Source organism: Exophiala oligosperma, assembly GCF_000835515.1.
Source record: "Exophiala oligosperma strain CBS 72588 unplaced genomic scaffold supercont1.6, whole genome shotgun sequence".
Taxonomy (NCBI): Eukaryota; Fungi; Ascomycota; class Eurotiomycetes; order Chaetothyriales; family Herpotrichiellaceae; genus Exophiala; species Exophiala oligosperma.
The window spans coordinates 2,410,220-2,433,374 of record NW_015622823.1 but is presented as its reverse complement, the minus strand read 5'-3'; the positions used below and the strand labels follow the sequence as shown (position 1 = coordinate 2,433,374).

Genomic DNA, 23,155 nt, shown 5'->3' with positions numbered 1-23,155 from the left:
TCTTCTAGCTCGCTTGTCAAAGAGTCAACTCGAAGCTACTGTGGAACTCGAATTCAACGTACGGAGTATTTGAGAGCAAAATATATGGAAAAATTAAGAAATCACACAAGATGGAAGTATCCGGTAGTTCATACTTTCTACAATTAACACCTTCTTGAAGCACAGCCTTCTCTCCAGGTTAGTCCCAGGGTTTGCACAAACCGCCAGAAGAGAAAAGGTCCCTGTCAACGTCAGCATGCATGTTACAGCCACCGCCCATTTCGCTGCATGCGGTCTGGAAATTCACAGCCTTTCGACATTTAGCGAGGTGGCTGTTTGGGCAGATGAATGAAAGCCAAGCTGTCCCAGTCCACCAACAGTGATCAAAAGGACTGCATGAGCAAATAGAGGTGCGCGCAGTGGAGTCATCCATGCAACTGTTCATGTCTGAGACTCTGGAGGGGAGTTGGTAAGGGTGATTTTGGCGAATGTCACAGGGCACTGTTCGCTTATTGCTTGTCCAATGACCTTGCTAGGGTATGCAGCCATCGATTAATTGAGCCAGTGACAAACAGGCACAACACACAGCCCGCCACTGACCTCGTCCGTTTCTTCTACGTTGTCTGAACGCGGACCTTTCTCGCACGCCCAAGCCGTAGCGCACCAACGCCAGACAGTGTACCCAAGACACCACGACTTTATAGTGTTGGTTTAGAAAATTTCGCGAGAACTCTCCGAGTTCAGATTTACGATCCATTCCTATCTTCTACTGCTTACTATGGTTTCTCTGCTTCATCTGGTTCCTTGCTTATACAGCACGAAGGCGTCCCTTTTTTTCCTGGGCTTTCTCCAGCTCTCGTTTGTTCCGCAAGTAGTAAACGGCATACGCCATTGCTGTCGTCGGCAGGGTGAGAACGATCCAAATCCACACGGTTCTGCCATCGGACAGGTATTTGTTGGTCGCAAAGAACGGCATCGCAAGGATGGCGGCGAATGAAGTCGCCGGCAAAAAGAACATGGTCAGGATTGCTATCGTCTTCATCGACACACTGTCCTTTTTCATATCTTCCGAAAGCTGTTGAGACCGTTCGGCAATCTGACGAGAGTACGCCGCCTCATCTTGGGCGGCCTCCAAAATGGCCACCATACGGCGGTCGTTTGTGATTTGCATGCGGTTGAAAAGCTATCACTTGATAGTCAGCAAGTTGATAGCACCAGCACAGCAAGGGTTCGCTCAGTGGAGAAGACAAAGACGATGTATTAGTACTTACCAGCGCGAGCAAGTTTTGAATCTTCTTTTCCAATTCACTCACGAAGGATTTGGTCGCCGTGATCTGGCTCGATAGTTGGGCAAAGTTTGCAACGGCGACGCCGTCGTTTCCGTTCAGCGCTTCGAGACACAAGCCAGCCATCTCAGAGGTTGTGCTCTGTATGGAGTCCATTTCGGTCCCGTATCGATGAACGTGCGCCGCCATGGCGTGCAAGGCCTTGCTGATATTACCGTAAAAGATGTTGGGAGGGCTGGCGTCCTCGGATTTATCCTGCAGCTCGAGCTCGTAAGCGATCAATTGCTCATTGACAGAATGGAGGGAGTTGTTCCACCATCTCGTGACGGTCGTGAACAGGATCAAATGTATCCACATGGGACCTAGGTGGGCCGAAGAATGCATCAGAGCCTCCAAGATACGAGTTTGTGGCTCTTCGACGAGCACGCGCCATCTGCCGTCCATGAAATTGACGCAGATGGCCGTCGTCACATCCGTGTGCTTGTTGTACTCGACGTAGACGGCAATCTGGGATCCTCGAATGTCAACTTCCTGGTTGGGTAGATGCAGATAGTGGAAAGGATTCATTTGGTTCCGCCCTGTTCTCGTGTTTTCGTGGCTATCGCGCATATCGGTACAGGGCACTTGGACTCGAAATGGGAGGAAATACCACTGACTGGATACGCTGCTGCTGCTTCTGTTGTTGTTTGTGTTGTTACTTTCCTCGTGACGGCGCTGGAAGCCACGTCCATTGGGATAATAATAGCGACTGAGAGCGAACAAGAAAGACGGAGGTACCGAGCAACATGACATCAACAGTTGGAAAGCATCCTTGGATATGAGAAGCCGATGAGCGTCGCTAGGGACAGGCTCTCGAGGATTTTGAACCAGAAATCGATTGATGAAGAACATGTCGTAGAGGGGCCGTTCTTGTGCACGACTCTCCAGGAGCTGAGACAGCCGGGCATCGTCGACTTGACCTGGATGTATCGTCCGTGTGGATCGTGTCGCACGTACAGACCAGATTGCGGTTCGTTGTGCAAGCAGGTTCTCGTCGAAGCTTTTCAATGCCTGACTGATGGACCTGCCATGTTCAAGCTGGGGCGAGTATGTGTCCCTCGTCTCTACCCATTGCCGCCATGCGGTGCCCGTCGCCATTAGAATCGACTAGGAAAGATTAAGATGTATGGATGGTGAATGAACGGGAAGGAAATCAATCGTTATCGAACAGGACGTGCAGAGCTTGAAGTTGAGTACTCTGTAGCCCTTTGATGGCTCTCTCGATGTAGATTGGGAAGCACTGCCACCGCCTCTGCCATCAGAACTAGGCGAGGGGGTTTTTGCAGCCTCAAATGCAGCCTCAAACACAGCCTCATGGTACGACGCTTGCCTTGACCTGGGGCTCTGGGGCTGAACACTGCTGTGCTGTAGATGCTTAAGCGAGGTGTGTCCGGAGTGCACACACCCCAGACTCCCCAAGTAACACTGGCCGGCTCGTCCTATTTGAAGAGCCCAAAGCCCACTGAAGCGTCTCCACTCTGATTGACACCTCAGGGTAACCCATCCAATATATCATTGCTTCTTCCTGTACACGCTGTCAGATCCTCCGAGTATCTGTATTCACAAAAACCGGCAACTCAAATCAATCACGCAGTCGTAAGGCAGATCGTGCAAACGCAAATAATCTTACCTAGCAACCTCACGGACGCCTTTTGCGAGCCAGAATCTCCAGGCCACCAAACATCATCACCTATCATTTGTGCAGTCGCGATCAGATAGTCCGTGAACTCTTAAGTCCAACAACATGCCCGAGGAGGGTGGCTGCGTGGTATTAGTTGACGATGTCTACTCCGAAGCACCACTTCCAACACCTTCGTCGACGAAGCCTACACTCTCTTCCTCGTCTGCATCTTCATCATCATCCCCTCGACCCAAGTACACTCCGAAATTCAACCAGAAATGGCTTCTTTCGCCATCTGAAGCCGTTAGTCGATCACCTCGATCGAGATCGTCGTCGAAATTCCAAGGAGTGTCCACCGCTTATCATCAGCTTGACACGTCGCCGTCTCAGAAGTCGCAAAAGTCTTTCAAGAGGGATTCCTCCACTTCTTATTCTACTTCTCCTTCCGAGGATCCATCGACGGATCGGCCCGCCACTGGATCATCTTCAGGTTTAGCAGAAAGCGAAGCGCTCACTCAAAAAGAAGACCACCGCGACAGCCACAGCGTTCCTCGAAACGAAAACGACGGTCCACAGATTCGTCCACAGAGTCTGAGTTCGTTTAGTTGTCCGCCATCGGCCTGGAAGACTTTATCTTCAGCTGTGGCGGCACTGCCGCCACAAATGCCACCCCCGCCCATGATGCTTCCTAGCAGGTACGGCTACGACTATGACTCCGTTACAATGTCGCAGACCTATCATCCCGGAGGCGTCACGCACCGTCTCACGTTCCAGACGAGTCCGACGTTCGCGGGGGCCCCCACAAGTACAGCCCCAGTCCTCCCTTTGGAGGTGAGGCTCGGCATCGCGTGCCGCTGGGCGTGAACCCGTCCCCTCCAATTCACCCCCCGGGCTACAAGAAACCCTCTTCAAATTCTCCCGCCGCGGTTGGGGCCAGAAACGCTCCTCCTACCGTGTGCGAGCAGGCTGAAGGCCCGGAATCGGAACAACAAGGAGCCAATACAACTACGGACGGTATGCCCGGCAATTCAGCAGCTGGAACGCTCTACCATTCGAGCGACTTGACCGAGCATGCGTCTGGTACCCGTCCAGATCGTCAATCGAAACCCATGGTGAAGAGAACATTCAACCGCATCTTTAAAAGTCGCACACGACGGCGGGAAAAGTAAACCAGGGTCCTCCTCCAGTGAAGATGGAGATGGAAGTTGAAATTGACAAATTGAGAATCTAAGGGAAGGACTGATGGAATGGAAATGGTTTGCGTATATAATATGACCCCTACCCAAAGGTCAACCAAGGTATATTATAATTCTAATTGTAGTTCAGCAGGGGAAATTGTCAAAAGGAGGCAAGAAAGAAAATTCGGGAACAAATTGAAACAAATTTCTCATCACTCTGAGCGATTCGAAAAAACTTGGATTCTGTCCAATTGCATTTCTGCTCACTAGGTGGCAGAGTTCATGTAGTTATGTACAGATAAGTTGTTGTATTGTGTATGAATATACCAATTGCTAAACAGGGAGCCCTCCGCGGTACTGTTGTTATCTCATTGTAACAGGACCAGCCCACAATGCACGTAGACACGTCCTGCACTTTTCTAAACTTGGCTTCATTCTCAAGGCCATGATCATAAATAACCTAAGCCAGACCAGATTCAAGGCCTCAGCCAGTTCGAATAAACTATTCAATACGGAGTACATGCATGAATCAACGTCAAGGATAAGCCGCAGCTATAGAAGGTTCGACGCACCTTCACGTGCAAATGCTAGCCCCCCCCCCCCTATCCCCCCCTCCCCAGCAGGCGTAACCCAGCCTCGCTACCTTAACTACTTATATATGCCTGATCGACCAGGCAAGCCTTGCCCTCCCGCAATTGAACTATCTGAAAAGGCAACTAGGCCCATTCTTCTGAGGCAGAATCAGTCCACTCTCTTTTCTAGGTCTGGGCGTTTACCCTGATACCACGCCTTAATCCCGTTCTCCACCTTGTAGAAGTTATGCTCTTCGTTGTCCCATGTCCAGCCAAGCTTCTTCAATTTATTCTTCCAAGCAATCCAGGCTGTAATCTCCTTATCTTGAACTACCCTCGCCATATTACTCAACTCAATTGCCTTTTCATCCTCTGGAGCGTGTTAGCTTAGTCTGCCAAAGAACAGGAGTCAATTTCCAATGCTTATTACTTTGGGTGTTTTTCCTGACCGCACTAATGTCTAGGTTTCACAGCGTTGATCTCCTCGAGCTTGACCTTCTGAAAATTGATCTTCTTGAAATCGAACTTTTTGACATTGACCTTTTGTTCTCATGGCGGACATATTTTCGGACCTATTTAGATAGAGAAGAATACCCGGGGAAACTGGTGCAGAAGAAGTGGACCTCAGGTCAAGACTGAACGACTCTCTTATACTTCTGACTTGTGTAACTCCTAGGTCATGAGCTGCACGATTCTGAGTAGGCATGCAAAGCCTACCAATGCCCAACATGTACGCTGTTCGTGGCTGGTCGTTTTTCCTATCAAGGGCAGCACTGCCCGCCTCGCAGCCAATCACGAGAAAATTGTTGGCGAGACATTCAGAGATGGTCCTGGTTTAAAATCATTGCGCAAAGAACAAACACAGAAGCGGACTTCCACAAGGCCGCCACAATGACATCTTTCGGAGGCCTAGATGGGTATGCCAAAAGTTGCGCATTTGATGTCCCGCCACAATGAATATGCCATCTTCCGCAGCTTCAAGGGCTTGAACTTCCAGAACCTCCTTTACTTCCAGGCTGAACTCACGCAACTTGAGCAGGGGTTGAAGGAGATCATTCGAAAAGACAAGCTCTCCAGGTTCCCGCCCGGAGCTCACGGACAAGCCACTGGCCCTTGTTAAAAGAATCAAACGATGAACAGTTCAAAAAGATCATGGAGATCAGGGCTGTGCTGAAAGAATACAGTATGTGGCATCAGCCCCAAAAGGGTCCAATACCCGTGTGCCGCCAGCAGCACATCTTGGCTCGATCGCCATGCTGAATCCTGCCCACCCAGATGAGGCTCTCCTCCAGCAACACAAGCTCTCATTATTGGAGAAGCCTACCAAATACAAGGTCGACCTCTTTCGTGACTGGCGCGAGCACCCGAAGTTGGGAGGACGGCCGATCAAAAGCGACGACTGCCACGCTTGGAGCGAGGTTCACGGAAACGACCTCGTCACGGCCACCGATAACAAGTTCCGATACGACTCCACCAGTACATGGATTGCTGGAAAACTTCTTCCCTACTACCGTCGCACGAGGCCTCGGTGGATTGGGACCCCGTCACGGGAACCACAGACTTACTCCGACTGGAAAATCATGAGAGCCGTCAACATCTTTGCGACCGTGGTTTCTTGCCTGTTCTCGGTCTTGCCCATTGTGGCACTCAAATGCCGTCCAGACCATCTCGATCCGCGTCGGCTTGACGGCGGCCTTCACCGCGGTGTTTTGCCTCTGTCTCGCCGCCATGACCGAGGCCATTTAAGTAGTTGTCACCTCCCTGAAAATACATACTCGGGACTTATTTCTCTACCTACGTGGGATGTTTGCACTTACAACCTGTTCCTCGTCCCAGATTTGTTGCGGTTCAAGTCGTCTTCGTCGGTACGACGGGCGACTTGTTCCTGAAACTAGCGATCGAAAGTTCTTGACAGGGGACACTTACCGAACGAATCAGAATCACTAGCAGGAAGACACAACCTGGACAAGGTCATGAACGAGATCGGGTTCTATTCAATCTCCAGAACTACCCGCCAAAACTACGGGGGAAAAAGTCCTGGCGTCGTATACAAATGCAAAGGGTCGTCCACGATACCATACATTGGGGACTGGCCCACAGCACGCAGGCATGGCTTTGCACTAGTCCAGACTTTGAATTTATTGCTGTGTGCTCAAGGCTATGATAATATTCGTCAAGAAACCACATGACCACATGCTTGCTCCTCATGTCCGCAGGGAAACCCATTGCAAATTGCTCGTTTCGTCAGAGCTACCTTGGGAATCAACAGTAAACAACAAACCTCCCATCCCAAAACCTCATTCATCGTGTTTCATAAAACAGAGTCATAATCAAATCTGCCGATACCACCAATCAAGGAGGGGTTATCTCGAGATCAGACCATCAAAACCGGTCACGTTCGGCGTTCCTTGACTTGTCATTGGGCGACAGACACCACAACCCTGCATCATTGATTCTTTTTTGTCTTCATCAGAGAGAACAAGAGCAAAATGTTCAATATCTTGTTGTGTGTGTGTGTGTATGTAGAGGACATAGTAAGTCGAGTTTCTAAGCTTTGCCCTCGAATACAATTGTCCTTCGTCTCCATATTATACCGGCGTGGAATTCGTCAGGGACATGCTCCATTTCATGGTGCGTCGAGTCCTTTCTCAAAGGTCCCGGAATCGTTTGATCTCTTGGGTAGGAGTGTCTTCTCCACGGTGGTTCTTCTTCCTCAACCGGCATCGGTTCACAAGGTTCAGAAAACGGGCTCTTTTTGGCTTGCGTTTGCGTTTCTTCTGCTTCAGGTTGTGTCTCTGCCGTATCTGCGTTCGTTTCGGTGTTGTTCGCATTCGATCCATCCCTGGGTCGAACTTGGTTCGTGTTGTCGTCATCCGGTCTCGCAACACCGCCGGTCATCTTCGTTGACGGCGACTTCTTTTCCGGGGCCATGGTTTCCCCTCCGACAGGTTGCCACCCCAGATGATGATATCGGAGGTACGCGTTGTATGTTTTGTCGTTGCCTTTTGTGACCGTGTCACTTTGTCCCAGGTTCCGGTTCAAATCTTTCGACGTGGTTGGTAACAAGCTATTTTCGGCCTGGAGAGACCGTATGGAGCGAGGCTCGCGTCTTTTCAGTAGCTTGACGAGGATCCCGATACAACAGCAAGCGACGAAAATGAACAAGGCGTATGACGACCACAAATTCCCGGGTGGTTGTCGTTGTACTGATTGTAAACGAGTGGTGAGATTGTATAGTTGCATCGTGAACCCTTCAACTTGTCAACAACAACAGCAACAATCATCCATCAAAGACCGATTGGTGGTGTTTTTCGGCAAGGATGATACAAAGTACAGGCAAGGTATATATAGATGTAAAAAAAAAGAGAGAAGAACCCAAGTGTTCTATTCGTATCATGGAAGGATTCAAAGAAGAAGGCCTGGCCTGGCCTGGCGCTTGCTTGGGATCTTTGTAGGTGATACAGGGATAATTTCGTATCGGGGAAGGCGACCGGATTGACCGATTGATCATCCAATGGATACGAATCTGATCAGATCTGTCGGGGAGTTTTGTTAATTTTTTGAATTTCACAAAGGGTACGGGACACAGGGGACATTATTATTGACCAAGTGATTAATTGACAGGGGACAATCGCAGCTGACGAAGGAAATGTTTCTCTGTATGGGCTGCTCTGGATCGTCGAATGTGTTTCGCAGAATGCCATCTCCCCCCCCCCCCCCCCCTTTGGGCCCGGAAAAATAAAATGGAGTCATGAGGTCTGATGGGAAGCGAAAATAGACGGGCGGCCGGGCCTGTCAAATCGGGGCGAGGACTAGAGGCTAGCTGAGATCTGAAAGCGAAAAGCGAAAAGTCGTAATACAGGATCCTACAAGTACCAGAGGGGCGACCCAAGCTTCTCGAATCGAGTGTGTTGTGCATGGGCGACTTTGTTTTTCCTTTTGGGGTCGGCGGCGATAGCCGTGGAACTATGGAGTGTGACAGTCAAGATCGTAGCCAAAAAACCCCCAAGATCGCCGGCCAGAAGCCAGAAGCTCAGCTCGACAAGGCTCGAGCAAGGACCCTCCGACGACCAAAGGAGCCCCTAGTACCGCAAGTGCGGGAAATTTCATAGGTCTTGGGTCCGTTATGGAGCCCAAGCCACCATTCTGTCAATCGTTGTATTTTTTTATGGGCCGAGAACCGAGAAGACGCGGGAAAATACGAAGTACAGTAGCAGATGGTGAGACTTGACTCAGCTCGCTTGTTCACCACGCCACAAACACTACCTACGAGTACTTGTACCGAGGACAAGTATGTCATTCATTTAGTGTGAACCACTCTCGGGTATCTTGGGGTGTACTGTACGGAGCACGGAGTACCCGTACCACCTAGTGTTTGGTACTCGTGAAGAAGATGTCATGACGATTGGGATTTCACGTAATGTTTTTGCGATTTGACGGAGAAATGAAAGTATCGGTACAAACATTGAGCGTCACCCTTTGCTGCTGAAGCTGAAGAAGAAGAAGAAGGAGACTCCGTTTTGGTACATACACACAACACCTACCTACCTTAAAATTGGTGATGGATTTTCATGTGCTCGTACGAGGTACTTTTTGGGGGGAAAAAACCCGACTGGTGAAGACGGTGGCGAGGTATTGACTGAATGGATGATACAATTGTGTACCTATAGGCGGTGGTACTACTAACTATTCATCGCCACATCCTCTCACCGCATCATAACACGAGGAAGCAATTCCAGAGTTAGGTACGGAGGACTTGGTATCAATTCACAACCTGGAAGAGACTATATTGGGATAAAAAGGCATGTGCTTTTTGACAGGCGAGCCACAAGCTGTACCCTCCAGTATACTCCGGACTCCGGACTCCCTACACACCTTTAGCACACAGAAGTCCGGAAAACAAAGGTACCATTTGTCTGGGTAGCTGAAATTGTACTAGTTTCCGACACGCCACAAACATACTTTATCACTCCGTACAAAACGTATATCATTACTATAGTCATATTGTCCGGTATCTGTATATATGCAACACACTCCATACTTGTACTGGTACCGTACACACACTGCTCGACACTCTCCCAACCGGCTTCCCTTTCTCAAGAGGGTCGAAAAAGGTTCTAGACCGTTCCACGACCTATCCCGCGACCTTCATGGCCTTTTCGTCCGGGGTGGGAATGACGAGAGCCTCCTTCTTGTCACCCGTCCTCGTGGTAGGTCCCCTTTCAAACTCCCCGCTGCTCCTCCTCGACACGTTCTCGACCAACTTCTTCAGTACGTCCGGAGCATCCTCCTTTCCCATCACCACCTCTACCATGGTCAGACCTTTACCCGCTTGTACCGTTGGGTCCGCCAGGATCAGGTTCATTTCACCCCAAGTCTCGGCCCTCTTTGTCAGTACCGGATAGGAAGGGTCATCTTTGGGGGCACCGAAATAATCCAACGATTCCAGGTACCTCCAAGGTTGACAGTCGTTGTAGTCTGCCTTCATCCCGTGGATCCACCTCTCGATCGTGTAACCATCGTTGTTGATCAGGAAAATAATCACGTCGAGCCGGTTCCGGATCATGTCGGAGACCGCCTGGGCCGTCATTTGGAAACTCCCGTCCCCCTCGAAAAGGATCGTACGTCCTTTCTTCGCCGTCTCGACAACGTCAAGACCCTCATCGGTCATCGTCGTCGTCATCCCATCCCTCTGGGCTTGAGCGGCCCCGGCGCAGGCCCCCAACATGTAACCGATCGACAACCAGATCGAAGAGTTGATGAGAGTCGTGTGAGGTGGAAGGACAAAGTCACGCCCGCCGATGCTCGGCGTGCCCGTCTCCGTGAGGATGATGTCTCCGGGCCTGAAAAAGTTCGACATGCGTCGCCAGTAGGTGTCGTGTGCGATGATTTCGTCGTCCGCGGTCGGTGGCAGGTCCGCCAGGATCTGTTTGGGGTCCCCCAGGTCCATGGTCGGCGTGTACTTGGGCAGCGACGACCTGTCGAGTTTGGACAGCACCCGTCTCAACAGATGCTTGACGTGGATGTTTTGGTACCTCGTCCCGCAAATGTCGACGCTGTCCCGTTCGAACGTGATGGACGTCTTCGGGTCCGGGATGGTACTGAAGCCGAACGTGTTGACGTCGCTGTTCAACGGGCCCAGGCGCAGCACCAAGTCGCACCCGCGCGCCCAAGGCATGTAGACCTGAGGCCCCGCGATGCCGGCGTAGATGCCATAGAAGTTGGAGTAGGATTCGTTGACGATGCCCTTACCAAAGGGCGTGGTCGACGTCGGGAAACCGGTCTCGCGGACCAACTCGTCGGCCTCGGCGCTGATGCCGTACCGCGAGGTGAAACCGTCCACGAGGATAAAAGGTTGTTTGGAGGCGTAGATCTTGCTCAGGATCAAGTCGGCCTCGGTGTCTTCGAAGCCCTCGTCGGTCTCGATCGAAAAGTCGAGCGGCTTCCCGAGGCTTGCGCGTGACACTCTGGCTTTGACCATGTTGGTGGGGAGTTCGATGTAGACCGGCCGACTCTCCATCACGCACGTCCTCAGGCACCGGTCGATCTCGGACGCCGCCGTGTCGGCGTCCACGAGGTTGGTTTGTGCCACCGTCACCCTGGCCGCCATGTCGGCGAAGAGCCTAAAGTTGCCATCCCCCAGAGTGTGGTGCATGCAGAGCCCCTGGCCCTGGATGTGCGTCGCGGGCGTCCCCACGATGTGGACCACCGGTGCCATCTCGGCGTACGCCCCGGCGATGGCATTGATGGTCGAGAGTTCGCCCACGCCGCCCGTCGTGACGAGGGCGGACACCCCTCGGATCCTGGCGTACCCGTCGGCCGCGTACCCCGCGTTGAGCTCGTTGGCATTTCCCACCCAGTCGAGGCCCGCCGGTGCCACGTAATCCAATGTCGTGAGGTTGAAGTCCCCCGGCACTCCAAAAACGGATTTGACCCCGATCTGACGGAGTCTGGTGAAGAGGTATTCGGCAAGGTCGACTTTGGTGGAAGACATTGTTTTTTGTTTCTTGTCCCAGAATCAACAACAAAGGTTGTCGATACGGAAGAGGAAAGGGGGTGTGAGAGATGTAGGAATTAAGCAGAGGAAAAACAGGTCTTCACTGGTACTCAGGCTATAGGATGTATATGTATCATGCGGAATAGATGGGCCTTATCAAGTGAGTTCAAGTAGATGTAACCTTGGATCGCAAAAAGTTGTACATTCCAGCAAGGAAAAGGGTATTGATAGGTAGTATTCATACGGAAGAGGAGGAATTTCGATGACTTTAGATAGATGCATCAGCCGCTTACATACTAATAAAAGGTTCAAGTAGCCCCATGATCAAGGCGGCCCGCGACGACATGATGACAAGTTGTAAGATTGAGAAGGATTTCGATGTGATGGATGGCACTGATACGAGTAGAAACAAAGCGAACGGGCGCGTCACCATCGATAGAACGATGTTTTTGTCGGTTGGCTTCGGCTACACACGGATGTCGACGAACGCAATCAATTCCGCATTGAGGAATTACGGAACTGGCGGGGGGGGGGGATTCAGAGATACCATCAGAGATACCATCATGTCAGCCATGACAACCAATTCGAGACGGGGAGACACAGATGCTGCTCGGTTGATATTGCCGGTAGAGGTTGATTTGATACATTCCAGATGCATATTTTATTCATCTGGTGTGAATATCCCGTGTCTCTATGTAGCCGCATATAATCCACCTCAAAACTCCGTCCACCATGCATGATCCAAATTCATCGCTAAAGTCATCTTAGGTTTAGAAGCCAGCAAAGGGACTGTACACTTCCTTTCGGCATCCATTGCAGTTTCGTTCCATCACACTTTTTTTTACTCCTCTCTCGCTCTAGCATCCTCTACCGCCTTCTCCCAATTGGTAAACTTCATGTACGTAAACATAATCAAGCTTGCACAACCGAGACCACAGCAAGGACCAATCCACATCCCACCAAGTCCCATATGTGGTGGTCCAAAAGCAAGGAAGAAAGCCAGTGGAAGTGCAAACAGATAGTATACTCCCAGGTTCACCCATCCTCCAATCTTTTGTCTTCCCATTCCTCGGAGAAGGGCGTTTGAGATGGCTACAAGAGCGTCAAAGAGTTGTGCAGCGGCCATGATAGGGATGACTTTGGCAATGATGGTCCGCACCGATTCCTCGTCTGTAAATATAGCAGCGATAACGTGTCGACATGAGGTCAGCAAAATGACGTCAAATAAGCCAATGCACACAAAAACCAAATAATGTGTTCTCCACGTTTGTCGAGCAGCGTTGAGAGCACCGTAACCAATCAGGTTGCCAAATCGAGTCGAGGCAGCAATCGATATTGGGAAAGGAAGGTGATAGATGGTCACCGCGACTGTCATGAGTACTGATTGAGCTGCAAGATTGGCCCGACCGAGGTAGCCTGCTGCAATTGAAAGAACATCAAAAGCAAGCCATTCAGAAAAGGTCATGAGGACTCCCGGCAAGGCCAATTTGACCATCGGACCCCAATTTTGGCAAGCACGGCGAAGCTGTAAGCCCGGCCAACATTGGAGGTTCGACCTTGCAAAACAGGAGACGTAGATGGCGAGGACAATGGGCTGAAGATTGTTGGAGATCACAACAGCCCATGCCGCACCTGCGAAACCCAGGTTCAGTCGGAACACCAGGAGCCAGTTCCAGAGAATGTTGAGGGGTGCGCAAACAATGACAACCACTAGTGAGGCAGTAAAGTCCCCTTGTGCCTGGCACAATCTCTTGCCAGCTTCGAAGATGGCCCACCCAGGAGCACCAAGAAGGTAGATCCTCATGAATGTGCCCGCCAACATTGCCTCAGCTTTCTCGGGCACCAAGGCTGATAGGATCCATGGAGAACAGATCCAGACTGCACCTATGGGGATCGTGACGACGCACACCAGCAGTGCCATGCGTTGAACATGGAGACCCACGAGCTGTTTCTTATTGTTTCCAAAAGCCTGAGAGGTGAGAGTATCAAGGCTGGTGGCTAGTCCCTCGTAGACACATAATCCTGTAACGTTGGCGGTCATGGTAGCAAGAGAAGCGGCACCCAATTCTTTGGTTCCTAACCGTCCGGCGACAAACACCGTGACCAAAGAAAATGAGTATTGCAGGATATAGGTCAAAATAAGAGGTCCAGAATAGCGAGCCAGGATGGCGGTTTCTGCTTTCCATGTTGTCTCAATCTCAGTATTCTTGATCAGAGGCACTTCTTCCTCTGTGGAAGTACCGTAGACTCTTTGATCGACTTGAGCCACCGACTTTCGAAAATCATCGATTCCATGCTCGTTGAGGAGAGCACTACTTTCTGAAGGACGTCGACCAGCCATTTGTGTGACAATAACAAATTAAACAGGTAGGATCTGTATCGTATTCTCGGTATTCCCTGCGCGTACGTGCGTGCGACAAACCCCACGAAAATTTCCCTAACCAAAGCCACACCCAGTTTACGAATCAAATGTCATGACTTGGGGAGCTTTACATCAATAGGATGAGGCTTCAGCTGAATGACTTGCTGAGAGGATGATGGATGACCAGTTAGAAGAGAGGCTCGTTGGTTGTCACTGTCAAGCTGTAGTTGGCGGTGAGAGAGTTCTTCGTGGGCTCGAAGAATGGGACCTAGAGAAACACCCACCCGAGGGTTGCATGGGGTGAGTCGATCCATTCGCGCCATCGGTGGAGGAGAGACTAGGCAGTACAGATGTTGGAGTCGCCTGTGCGCTTCTTCATCAGTGCAAGCCATTGTGCATAAGCGAGTTTGGAGGAGGTGGATGACTGACTGAAGCTCACCATCAGTATTCCGTATTGGCCATGTGCGAGGAGGATGATGATGCTGACCCCTCGACCCTGCCATACATTCTTCCTCTGTCCGGGTATCCCTGTCATCAGCCCTCAAGACGCGTGCGATGGCGTGAAACTTGGGCGTCAATTAGCGGGGCTGGAGGCTGGAAAGCGCAACACCAAAAACAAGTCGCCGCAGCCATTTCTACCAATTCCATCGTTTCACCTCACAACATACAGTAAACACTAACTCTGCCGCTCCCAACGCGTCTTCCCGGTCAGTGAAGCACCTTGTACCTTGCTCACCATGGCGACATCATCCGTTTCTCCCCTCAAAATCCCAGGCCGTAATGCCTTTCTCTCCCCTCTCGATCCTTCTGCCGTCGGACTGCCCGAATCACCAGAAAAAGGCAATGCACTGCTCTCTACATTCGACCAGAAACCACGAAGCCTTCGCAGATTACAGTCACACAACCAACTCTTCTCTGTAAACATGGGTACACAGTATTCCAATCTAAAGCCTCGATCTGCAGTTCCGACGAGACCCTCGCGCGAACAGCTGAATCAACCCACTCCCGCTACTACCACCACCTCGACTTCCCACATCTCCTCTCGAACTCGTGCAAACAGCGATGCCCTTCTACCCTATGTACCGCCGAAGTCTCGCAAGTCAGGTGTAACGTCTCCTCCATCCTCAAATCACATTGCAAACCATGCCCGCAAATCCAGCTTGGAAATGACTCTGAGGGATGGCCCTCCTCCCGGGACAACAGCAACTACAGCGTTGTCTCTTCTTCGCCATTCGATCTTGACTAGTGGTGTCACTGCGACAAAAGAGGGAATGTCAGATTATCGGGTATACTTGTGGTTGACGCTCCTGAATGTTGCACCACTGCCGACAGATACATATCTTGGTCTCATCCACCGGAGTCGGAGTCCGGCGTACGAGAAGATATCGAATGATGTGTTTCGCACACTTGCTACCGACACGTTGTTCAAGAGACGAGTCACGGATGCGAGTCTTACAAGACTTCTGAATGCGACGGCCTGGCGGATACATGATGAGCAGAACTCGGATCCACCGAGTGACTTTGCGCAACGATTTCCTCAAGCCACGTACCTTCAGGGGATAAACGTGCTGTCGGCACCGTTGTTGTATGCGTCGAGATCTGAAGCACAAGCCTACGCACTCCTGAGTTGCTTACTCACAGAACACATCCCGACTTATCTCTCGCCCACCATGTCTGGTGTGCATAGAGGTTTGGAACTCATCGACCGTATTTTAGCATACATCAACCCAACCCTTTCAGCCTTTCTTTTGAGCAAGTCCTTGCCGGCCAAGATCTACGCTTTCCCGTCCGTCCTTACACTCTGCGCGTGCACTCCGCCACTCCCCGAAGTGCTAAAGTTGTGGGATTTCCTGTTCGCTTTCGGGGTACACTTGAACGTCATCTGCGTCGTTGCTCAACTATTATTGCTCAAGGACAAATTGATGAACGAGCCAAGTCCAGCGAAAATGCTCAGGAGTTTCCCCAACCTCAATGCCGACGAGGTTATAAAGATGACGGTTCTAATCGTGAGGGAGTTGCCCGAAGATCTCTATCGAGACATTGTAACTCACGGAAGGGAGGTTTCTTGATGATGATGGTTATGTTGGCGATGATGGTCATGAAATGAGAATGTAACAATAACACACAACAACAACAGTTGAATGAAGCTAGCTAATGGGTCGAGGCCTTTGCTTTGCGACGACTTTTCACGATATGATTTGCACACCATGAAGACATGTACGGATAACAAAAAAAAGCTCATGGATCTAGCCTTTGGAACAGACAGATGGATTCTGGACTAGATAGCGACGGAAAAGATAGATGAAGAATTTCAATTTCTTTATGTGCTGCAACGCTGACATCGGTGACATTTCATTTCGTTGGCTTTATTGAGGGCTATAGTAGATTGGGTTGGTGCAAGGTATCTAGACAGTTCGGGTTTTCTGTGGCATACGCTGTATAGAGTTGACCATCAACAATCAGATACCATCGACTTGCTACGACATGTGGTCTGGTCTGGTCGATGGAATGATGTCGACTTCTCTTTCAGTTTGGATACATGATATCTTAAGTAGGGTAGGTAGGGGGAGTTTCATGATTGTTTCTGCTCATCTTTCCCCCCCTCTCATCTCATCTGATAATCTGCTTACGATAGCTCTTGATGTACTGCGTTAGGCATAATGCTGGGCCTGCTTTTCTCATGCATGACCTTATAGCTTGTGGTCCAAATCACCATTGACATCGCCATTAATCACCCCGATCATGCCCGTGTTCCTCCTTCCTCGGCGACGTCTCCCCCAGACCTCGGTCGCCCACTCGGTCAGCTGGAACATCCAACCTCCGCCGACGATGACGCCGCTGATGACGTTGACTAGCCTCACCAACAACCCGAGCAGGCCGCTCCGACTCTCACTGACGATCAACAGGATGGGTTCGATGTCGTACTTGAAGAAGAGACCGGGGACGGTGTTGCCCGGGACCTCGCGGCTCTGACTCGTGGCGGCGTACTGGTTGGTGAAGACGCTCTTTTTGTCGCGACCTTTCTCCGGGTTGACCATGTGCTTGACGGGGCCGGTGGCCGTCTTTTTCCTGCCGCCAGGCAGGTCCGGGCTCATGTCGAGCGTGACGGGTTGAGGGATGGCCGCGGGATCCAGGCTACCACTCTTGGTGCTCACCCGGCGTTTTGTGAAAATCGTGGGCACCACACTCAGGTAGTACTGGTACCGCATGAAGTGCACCTCGGCCGTGTCGCCCGTGCGGTCCAACGGGTTGAGGATGCCCGGGTAGTGGGGGCCGAAGCTGAGTTCGTTGATGTGGTGGGAGAAGTTGAAGGTGGAGTGGTCGAGGTGCTGCTGCATGCCAAACTCCATGTACCCGTGGCCGCGCGCCGTGATGTGGAAGTCCCCCTGCACCTTGTTGCCCTCGAGGCTGCCGTAGATCCGGCACGCGTCCGTGGGCGCGCCGCGAGGCACCCGGGGGGATTTGGGGAACTTGCGAGCCGCGTTCTCCCTCATGTGCCCCAGGACGTGCGAGACGTGCGAATCTTCCTCCTCGGCCCTCTTGCGCTCCCGGTCGGCCTTGGACTCGTGCAGGCGTTGCTGCCGCCGTCGCTTCCGCGGGTCCGTCCACACCCCAAAATTCGTGTCCTCTTTCGTCAACAGGTCCCCGGCCATGATGCGGTCCATGGCCGCGTCCTGCACGTTGACGTGTAAATCGGCGCAGGACATGGCGATCACCACGTCCAGGTTCAACTGAAGTTCGTGCCCGACTCCCCGCTCGACAGAAAAGTGATGCGTCTCGGTGCCCGTCCACCACGTTCGCAACTCGGAAAAGGTGAGGCATGTGCAGAGGATGATGATGGCGAGGGTCCATTGCCCGCCACGCGCCGTGGACGACGTATAGTTTGGTTTTGTTTTTGCTGCGCAACGAGAGAACAGTCACAGTCAGCAGGGCGAGCAATAGCCATGGACGGATTGCGTACATACGGAATGCATCAAAGGTACGTAGACTTGATATACCCTTGTCGCCGAATGCGTCCTCATCGAGCCCATGTTTCTCGAACGAGTCCATTGCTGCGGTAATGGAGCTGCGACAGCTCTACTCGTGAATTGTTCACGACATGTATGACAAAGTGAAAAGCAACACCGATAAAATGTGTGACGTCGTCTTCGTCTCTCCGAACAGAACACGAGCGCGAGGAATCTAAAGTGGTGCAGTTTAAACTTGATATGCCGCAGAGTAAAGGGTTGGCAAGTTATTGATTTGGCCAGATCTGTATCATGCAGGGTCCAGCCTCGCGTGTGGGTTGGCGGTTTTAGCGCAAGGCTGTACATTTGCCACTGGCACATGTCAAATGTTAGACGTATTGCAAATAACTATGGTAGTTTCTACGGCACTATGTCGAGACAGCCCTGCGCATCCTAAATGCTATACGTTAAGGCCTACTCTGCAGCTTCTGTCTCTACCTTCGTTCGGTGGCGAGGAAGTGAGTCACTTTCGTCGACCAACGAATGCGACTCGGAGAGCGATAGAGGCTCTACTGGACGATCAGAGACGTCGCTGCACGACTTTGAGCACTTTGTCGCCTGGGTGCCTGTCTTGCTTATAATGAGTGTGCCGCCTGAATTAAGGACAGAAGGTATGAGATTGAATCATAATTAGCATCCTTGTGCAACGCCAGCTACACTTATTGTATACCAGAACATGTAACAAATCCCCTTCATCTACCTCGTATGTCGGATAGAGGAAACCGGACCCACAAAAACAGAAATGCGCAGAAATGCTAGCCTTAGTCGACATCAATGCTTTCCCGTCTCCACGGAATTCCTAGTGGCTTTACCTCTGTTTAGATTGGGCTGATACATAAAGACATTGAGACGAGCACAGTAAAGAGCCTGCCTTCCGTCTTTCTGGCGAATCGTCCATTGCGAATCTTTCACGAAGATGGACTTATCGCCGTGCTCGATGCGCCATCCCAAGTCATCTCCATGCCGCATCCGCTCTGAAGTAACTTCAACCATGGGGCGTGTTTGACGGCTCCGTCTCAAGTCCTGCATGTTCGGAGATTGCCTGGAGAGGTCTGAAGGTCTCTCCACAGATGATCCGTCCGTTCCATTCGGTGTGCTGGGAGTTGAATATGATGTGCTCCTCTCCGCAGAAGGCCGCCCACTGCGCCTGGACGACATCGACCTGTTGTTCTGGGGCGGTGCCATGGGGGCTCCGAAGGCAGGACGACCTTCTCGTCCAGTTGCAGAACCGTAGCTCATGGATAGAGCTGCACTTGGCCTCAGGCGCTTAGCTGGGGTCGCTTCGTCACGAGCCAGCTCGTCTTCAGAGGTGTCCGACTCGGTAGCGGCGGCCGCTGACTGGGATGTGCGGCTTGTCGTGCGAGCCTCCTGGTTGGCGCGGGCAATGGAACTGACACGCTCTGCCTTTGCTAGGTCTCGAGTGTTGCGGTAGGCCGTCGCGCCTTGTACGAACGATTCTCTGTCGCTGGTCAAAACGAACCCCCTTATCAAGGTCATGTGATACTCTGGGTCCCCTCCAGGAGCGGGAGGCTTTGTGACGTGGTGCGCATAGGTCTGAAGAATGCCGTCTTGATAGGTAGCAGAAAAGCTGCGTGCTCTGTTATCATATATTGGCTCCGCAGCTTTATAATTCTGGAGCTGGTGCATGGCTCGTGCCCCCATAGCCCCATCAAGCAGGGCCTGTCGCTTTGCCACATCTGCTCGTCCTTGAGCGCTTTTGCCCTCGACGAAAAAGTTCGGAGCGGCCGGACGACTCGTGTCGACCTTTGAGGGAATGATAAAATCTGCCAAATCAGCACGAACCCGCGGATGGATGCTCGAGGGTGCCGCTCCGTGATAGACGTCAGGCCTCGGGTCGCTGAGACCTTTGTCGAACGCTTCCAGCTTGCTCAACGGCAGGCCCATCTGGGAATGATGGGTCGCCTCATTTCCGGCGATTAAAGGGAATACAGTACACATTCCCGTAGTCTCGCCTTTTGCCTTCGCATTCGCCCGCCGAAAGGCTTCAAAATCTTTGTCAGTGAATCGCGATGGTGAGAGAGATGCCCGAGGGACGCGTTGTGCGGCCTGAATGTCACCCAGATTCGTCGGGTTTTGTGATATATTTCCATCCAGGTACTCATATACATCGGGGTAGATACCGTTGTCAATACACTTTTGCTCAAAATTGCCACTATACGGGGTGGTCTTAGTGGTAGTGGTCTTGGTAGAGTCACTTGGTTTCGAGGAGGCTGAAGACCGCTTCCCGCTTCGAGCACTGTCATGATCGCTCATTTTGTCGAGGATCGGAGGAGGCAAGTTGGCAAGCTATCACAAACTCTAGTCAGTCTGCGAGGTGAGCTCACGTCGACATGGGAGAGACATACCCCTCGAAGGTGTGATAGGTCAGGCCCACCACGTCGAGCAAATCTCTTGAGCCGTAGGCGAGAACGCCCTGTGGGATATTCGATCTTCGTGGTGGGTGTATAAGGTGACTGTATCTTCTTTCCAATGTTCCTACGTTCAAACTCTCGAAGAGAGCTGCGACTCAATCGTATCTTAGACAATGTGTCCCAAAAGCTGGGAGAACGACGACGATGACGAGGGACGTCACGGCATTCCGAAAGGGATTTCTGTTTCTTTGCTATCGTTTCCGGCTCAACATCCCAAGGCTCTTGTGAGGACAGTCGTCGCTTTCTCGACTTGGGTTCTTCGAGGGCGAACATGAGTAAAAACGGAGAGAGTCGAGGGAAAAGGTGCGAGGATGTGGCCTCAAAAAAGGACACGACATAACGCGACCGTTTAGGCAGCGTTGCATATTGAAAGGTGAGGTGTGGCAGGTCATCGATGCAGCACTTCGCATCAAGTCGATGGATTGGTCGTATGTCTGCGTTGGATGGAGGTTGACACACGATGTTAAGCCACGGGCGCTAAAGAATGGTTAATTGGACGAGAGACGCCGAGAGGCGTTTAGCGTGTTAGGGGCTAATTCTGGGTGATGCGGAGTATATTAGGCAACCACGGGGGGCTATTAGAGCCTCAACATGTTTGGTAGCAGGTAGGGAGAGCACCGAAAGACCCAAACCCTCACGAGAGTCAACATTAACCCAGGACCATCAACCACAGCATGGACAGCTTTGTGCAGCGTGTACATGACATAGCCATCGGTGGCAGATATCACTTGGTGCGAAAACTAGGATCTGGTACTTTTGGCCATGTATATCTAGGTATGGCCGCATAGATGGGGGTCTCATGACTTGAGACAAGATCTCACATTTTCCCTAGGTCTTGATAGCGAGACCGGCAACGAAGTCGCCATGAAATTTGAACATCACAGTGTTGCACCGTCTCTACTGGAAGAAGAAGCGCGAATCTATCGATCTCTACAGAAATCTGGCTTTCCTCGGGTGCACTGGTTCGGACAACAACATGACTTTATGGTTTTGGTTTTTGAGCTACTCGGTCCGAACTTGGAAGACTTGTTCCGATATTGTGGTGACCAGTTCTCGCTGAAGACGACGCTGATGCTCGCCAATCAATTGCTTTCTCGTTTCGAGAGTCTTCATTCGAACAATTATCTCCATCGGGATGTCAAGCCTGAAAACTTCCTTCTGGGTACGGGTGAACGAGGCAATATTGTCTACATGACCGATTTAGGCCTTGCGACCTATCGAGATCCCGACCGGTGGAGGGCGAGCAGCCCTCCTCGTCGTGTTGGTGTGCCCGCACGTCCTCCTCAATTAGTAGGCACATGCAGATATGCGAGCATCAACGGACATTTGGGCGTCGGTAAGTGACGTGTCAACTGTGTTCAAGCATGCATGCAAGAAGCTCGGCTGACCTGTCCTCGTAGCACAATCTCGGCGGGATGACTTGGAGGCACTAGGCTACATGCTGGTGTACTTCCTGCGTGGGAATCTCCCTTGGCAAGGTCTCAAGGCGAAGCGAGATGCCAAACACCTACTGGTTCTGGAAATGAAGCAGGCGACCAGTGCGAGCGAACTCTGTGCAGGGCTACCGACTGAGTTCGAGGACTACATGAATTACGTGAACAAATTGCGCTACGAGGATCGACCCGACTATCAGCACCTCCGAAGGATGTTCAGCAAGCTTTTCCGCCAACAAGGGTTCGACTACGACAACGTCTTTGACTGGACGGTCCGAGAATTCCTGAGATTGGAGCCTGACCCCCAAGACCGCTCGCGTGGAAAACATATGGACGAACAACGGGGCGAAGATGCTACGAAGCCATTAGGTAGCGCGGCACGAAAGAAGACTAGGGCCGCCCGTCGAAAGAGGACGTGATATCATCAAACATGGATATGGCAGGACCAAAAGACATGCCAATGATGACTACCACGCCTCCCGTTTGCGTCTAACAGTTGTTGGCCAGATCCCAGGGTCGGTGCCTTTTGTGCAACTCCAGGCTGGCTGCTATCGACCATCGAGAACCAGTCATTTTGCGGCAACAATATCGACAGGGAAGCAGGAAACGGTGAATGCTCAATTGTTGGCTGGTATTGGCACAACAACCTGCAAGACCCCAAATTTCTCAACGGTTGAGAGGCCGGTCACAGTTGCTGCCTGTGCGGCGACCGTTCTGGCAACCACCCTCGAAGGTCAGTCGACCCTCGCAGCTCCCCACAGTGATCACGCGCTCGCAGTCTGATCTTTCACAGAACGCACATCCTTGCTGGTGCTGTGGTGGCCATCAAACTCTAGCACAATCCAGACATCAAAATTCTCACTCAACGAAATAATGTTTGATGCTGTGACGGATCAGCTCATCCCCTTTAGGTTGAAAGTCTCTACACGCGAGAAGGAAAAAATCCCCATTGCGACGGCAAGTCGACGCGCTCTGGGCGAGCGTGCCGACACACCAATTGCTGGCATTGTCATGTGGACGAGGACGGCGCGAGACCATGGGAGAGACGATAGATTCCAGCCACTTTTGGAGGGAGGGCCAGGTCAAATGTTGTGAGATTGATTCTCGAATTGTTATACGGAGTAATCGAATGAGACTACGCCTTCTCACCGGTTTTCGGGCAAGAACCAATTCGGTTGACACGCCCCGAGCTGGAACGACAACAGTTTTTGCCTACCTAGGAAGTTCCCAAGACTGCTGCATCGCTGAC

At 51.6% G+C, this 23,155-nt stretch overlaps 10 protein-coding genes across 10 annotated transcripts; 4 read left to right on the top strand and 6 right to left on the bottom strand.

Annotated features, from left to right (window-relative positions):
- Positions 1-738: 738 nt before the first annotated feature.
- PV06_07274 (uncharacterized protein) lies at positions 739-2,402 on the bottom strand (the record flags this gene model as incomplete). Its single annotated transcript, XM_016408486.1, has 2 exons — positions 739-1,162; positions 1,251-2,402. 2 exons carry the CDS (start codon positions 2,400-2,402, stop codon positions 788-790), a joined length of 1,527 nt encoding a protein of 508 aa, XP_016261966.1. The 3' UTR covers positions 739-787.
- Positions 2,403-3,048: 646 nt separating this feature from the next.
- Positions 3,049-4,094, top strand: PV06_07273 (uncharacterized protein; the record flags this gene model as incomplete). The annotated part of the gene is made up of 2 exons (XM_016408485.1): positions 3,049-3,756; positions 3,825-4,094. The coding sequence occupies 2 exons, from the start codon at positions 3,049-3,051 to the stop codon at positions 4,092-4,094; spliced, it is 978 nt and encodes a 325-aa protein (XP_016261965.1).
- Positions 4,095-5,588: 1,494 nt separating this feature from the next.
- Positions 5,589-5,795, top strand: PV06_07272 (uncharacterized protein; the record flags this gene model as incomplete). The annotated part of the gene is made up of 1 exon (XM_016408484.1): positions 5,589-5,795. The coding sequence occupies one exon, from the start codon at positions 5,589-5,591 to the stop codon at positions 5,793-5,795; it is 207 nt and encodes a 68-aa protein (XP_016261964.1).
- A 942-nt stretch (positions 5,796-6,737) lies between these two features.
- PV06_07271 (uncharacterized protein) lies at positions 6,738-8,350 on the bottom strand. Its single transcript, XM_016408483.1, has one exon. The coding sequence runs from the start codon at positions 7,916-7,918 to the stop codon at positions 7,223-7,225; it is 696 nt and encodes a 231-aa protein (XP_016261963.1). The 5' UTR covers positions 7,919-8,350; the 3' UTR covers positions 6,738-7,222.
- Positions 8,351-9,637: 1,287 nt separating this feature from the next.
- Positions 9,638-12,059, bottom strand: PV06_07270 (uncharacterized protein). The gene has a single exon (XM_016408482.1). The coding sequence runs from the start codon at positions 11,667-11,669 to the stop codon at positions 9,810-9,812; it is 1,860 nt and encodes a 619-aa protein (XP_016261962.1). The 5' UTR covers positions 11,670-12,059; the 3' UTR covers positions 9,638-9,809.
- A 249-nt stretch (positions 12,060-12,308) lies between these two features.
- On the bottom strand, positions 12,309-14,485 carry PV06_07269 (uncharacterized protein). Its single transcript, XM_016408481.1, has one exon. The coding sequence runs from the start codon at positions 14,011-14,013 to the stop codon at positions 12,514-12,516; it is 1,500 nt and encodes a 499-aa protein (XP_016261961.1). The 5' UTR covers positions 14,014-14,485; the 3' UTR covers positions 12,309-12,513.
- A 212-nt stretch (positions 14,486-14,697) lies between these two features.
- PV06_07268 (uncharacterized protein) lies at positions 14,698-16,353 on the top strand. The gene has a single exon (XM_016408480.1). It carries the CDS (start codon positions 14,772-14,774, stop codon positions 16,101-16,103), a length of 1,332 nt encoding a protein of 443 aa, XP_016261960.1. The 5' UTR covers positions 14,698-14,771; the 3' UTR covers positions 16,104-16,353.
- Positions 16,354-16,528: 175 nt separating this feature from the next.
- PV06_07267 (uncharacterized protein) lies at positions 16,529-18,240 on the bottom strand. Its single transcript, XM_016408479.1, has 2 exons — positions 18,000-18,240; positions 16,529-17,932 (listed from the first exon to the last, which is right to left on the bottom strand). The coding sequence occupies exons 1-2, from the start codon at positions 18,082-18,084 to the stop codon at positions 16,725-16,727; spliced, it is 1,293 nt and encodes a 430-aa protein (XP_016261959.1). The 5' UTR covers positions 18,085-18,240; the 3' UTR covers positions 16,529-16,724.
- A 434-nt stretch (positions 18,241-18,674) lies between these two features.
- Positions 18,675-20,890, bottom strand: PV06_07266 (uncharacterized protein). Its single transcript, XM_016408478.1, has 2 exons — positions 20,408-20,890; positions 18,675-20,348 (listed from the first exon to the last, which is right to left on the bottom strand). Exons 1-2 carry the CDS (start codon positions 20,744-20,746, stop codon positions 18,813-18,815), a joined length of 1,875 nt encoding a protein of 624 aa, XP_016261958.1. The 5' UTR covers positions 20,747-20,890; the 3' UTR covers positions 18,675-18,812.
- A 257-nt stretch (positions 20,891-21,147) lies between these two features.
- Positions 21,148-22,493, top strand: PV06_07265 (uncharacterized protein; the record flags this gene model as incomplete). Its single annotated transcript, XM_016408477.1, has 3 exons — positions 21,148-21,247; positions 21,306-21,809; positions 21,874-22,493. 3 exons carry the CDS (start codon positions 21,148-21,150, stop codon positions 22,323-22,325), a joined length of 1,056 nt encoding a protein of 351 aa, XP_016261957.1. The 3' UTR covers positions 22,326-22,493.
- Positions 22,494-23,155: the final 662 nt, after the last annotated feature.

What these genes read in the sequence shown, in the direction of transcription:
- PV06_07271 (XM_016408483.1), bottom strand. Translation starts at nt 7,918, where the DNA reads ATGCAACTATACAATCTCACCACTCGTTTACAATCAGTACAACGACAA.
- PV06_07270 (XM_016408482.1), bottom strand. Translation starts at nt 11,669, where the DNA reads ATGTCTTCCACCAAAGTCGACCTTGCCGAATACCTCTTCACCAGACTC.
- PV06_07269 (XM_016408481.1), bottom strand. Translation starts at nt 14,013, where the DNA reads ATGGCTGGTCGACGTCCTTCAGAAAGTAGTGCTCTCCTCAACGAGCAT.
- PV06_07268 (XM_016408480.1), top strand. Translation starts at nt 14,772, where the DNA reads ATGGCGACATCATCCGTTTCTCCCCTCAAAATCCCAGGCCGTAATGCC.
- PV06_07267 (XM_016408479.1), bottom strand. Translation starts at nt 18,084, where the DNA reads ATGGACTCGTTCGAGAAACATGGGCTCGATGAGGACGCATTCGGCGAC. An exon ending in ACGTACCTTTGATGCATTCC is followed by an intron (nt 17,933 to 17,999) that starts GTATGTACGCAA and finishes CTCGTTGCGCAG; the next exon opens with CAAAAACAAAACCAAACTAT.
- PV06_07266 (XM_016408478.1), bottom strand. Translation starts at nt 20,746, where the DNA reads ATGTTCGCCCTCGAAGAACCCAAGTCGAGAAAGCGACGACTGTCCTCA. An exon ending in ACCTATCACACCTTCGAGGG is followed by an intron (nt 20,349 to 20,407) that starts GTATGTCTCTCC and finishes AGTTTGTGATAG; the next exon opens with CTTGCCAACTTGCCTCCTCC.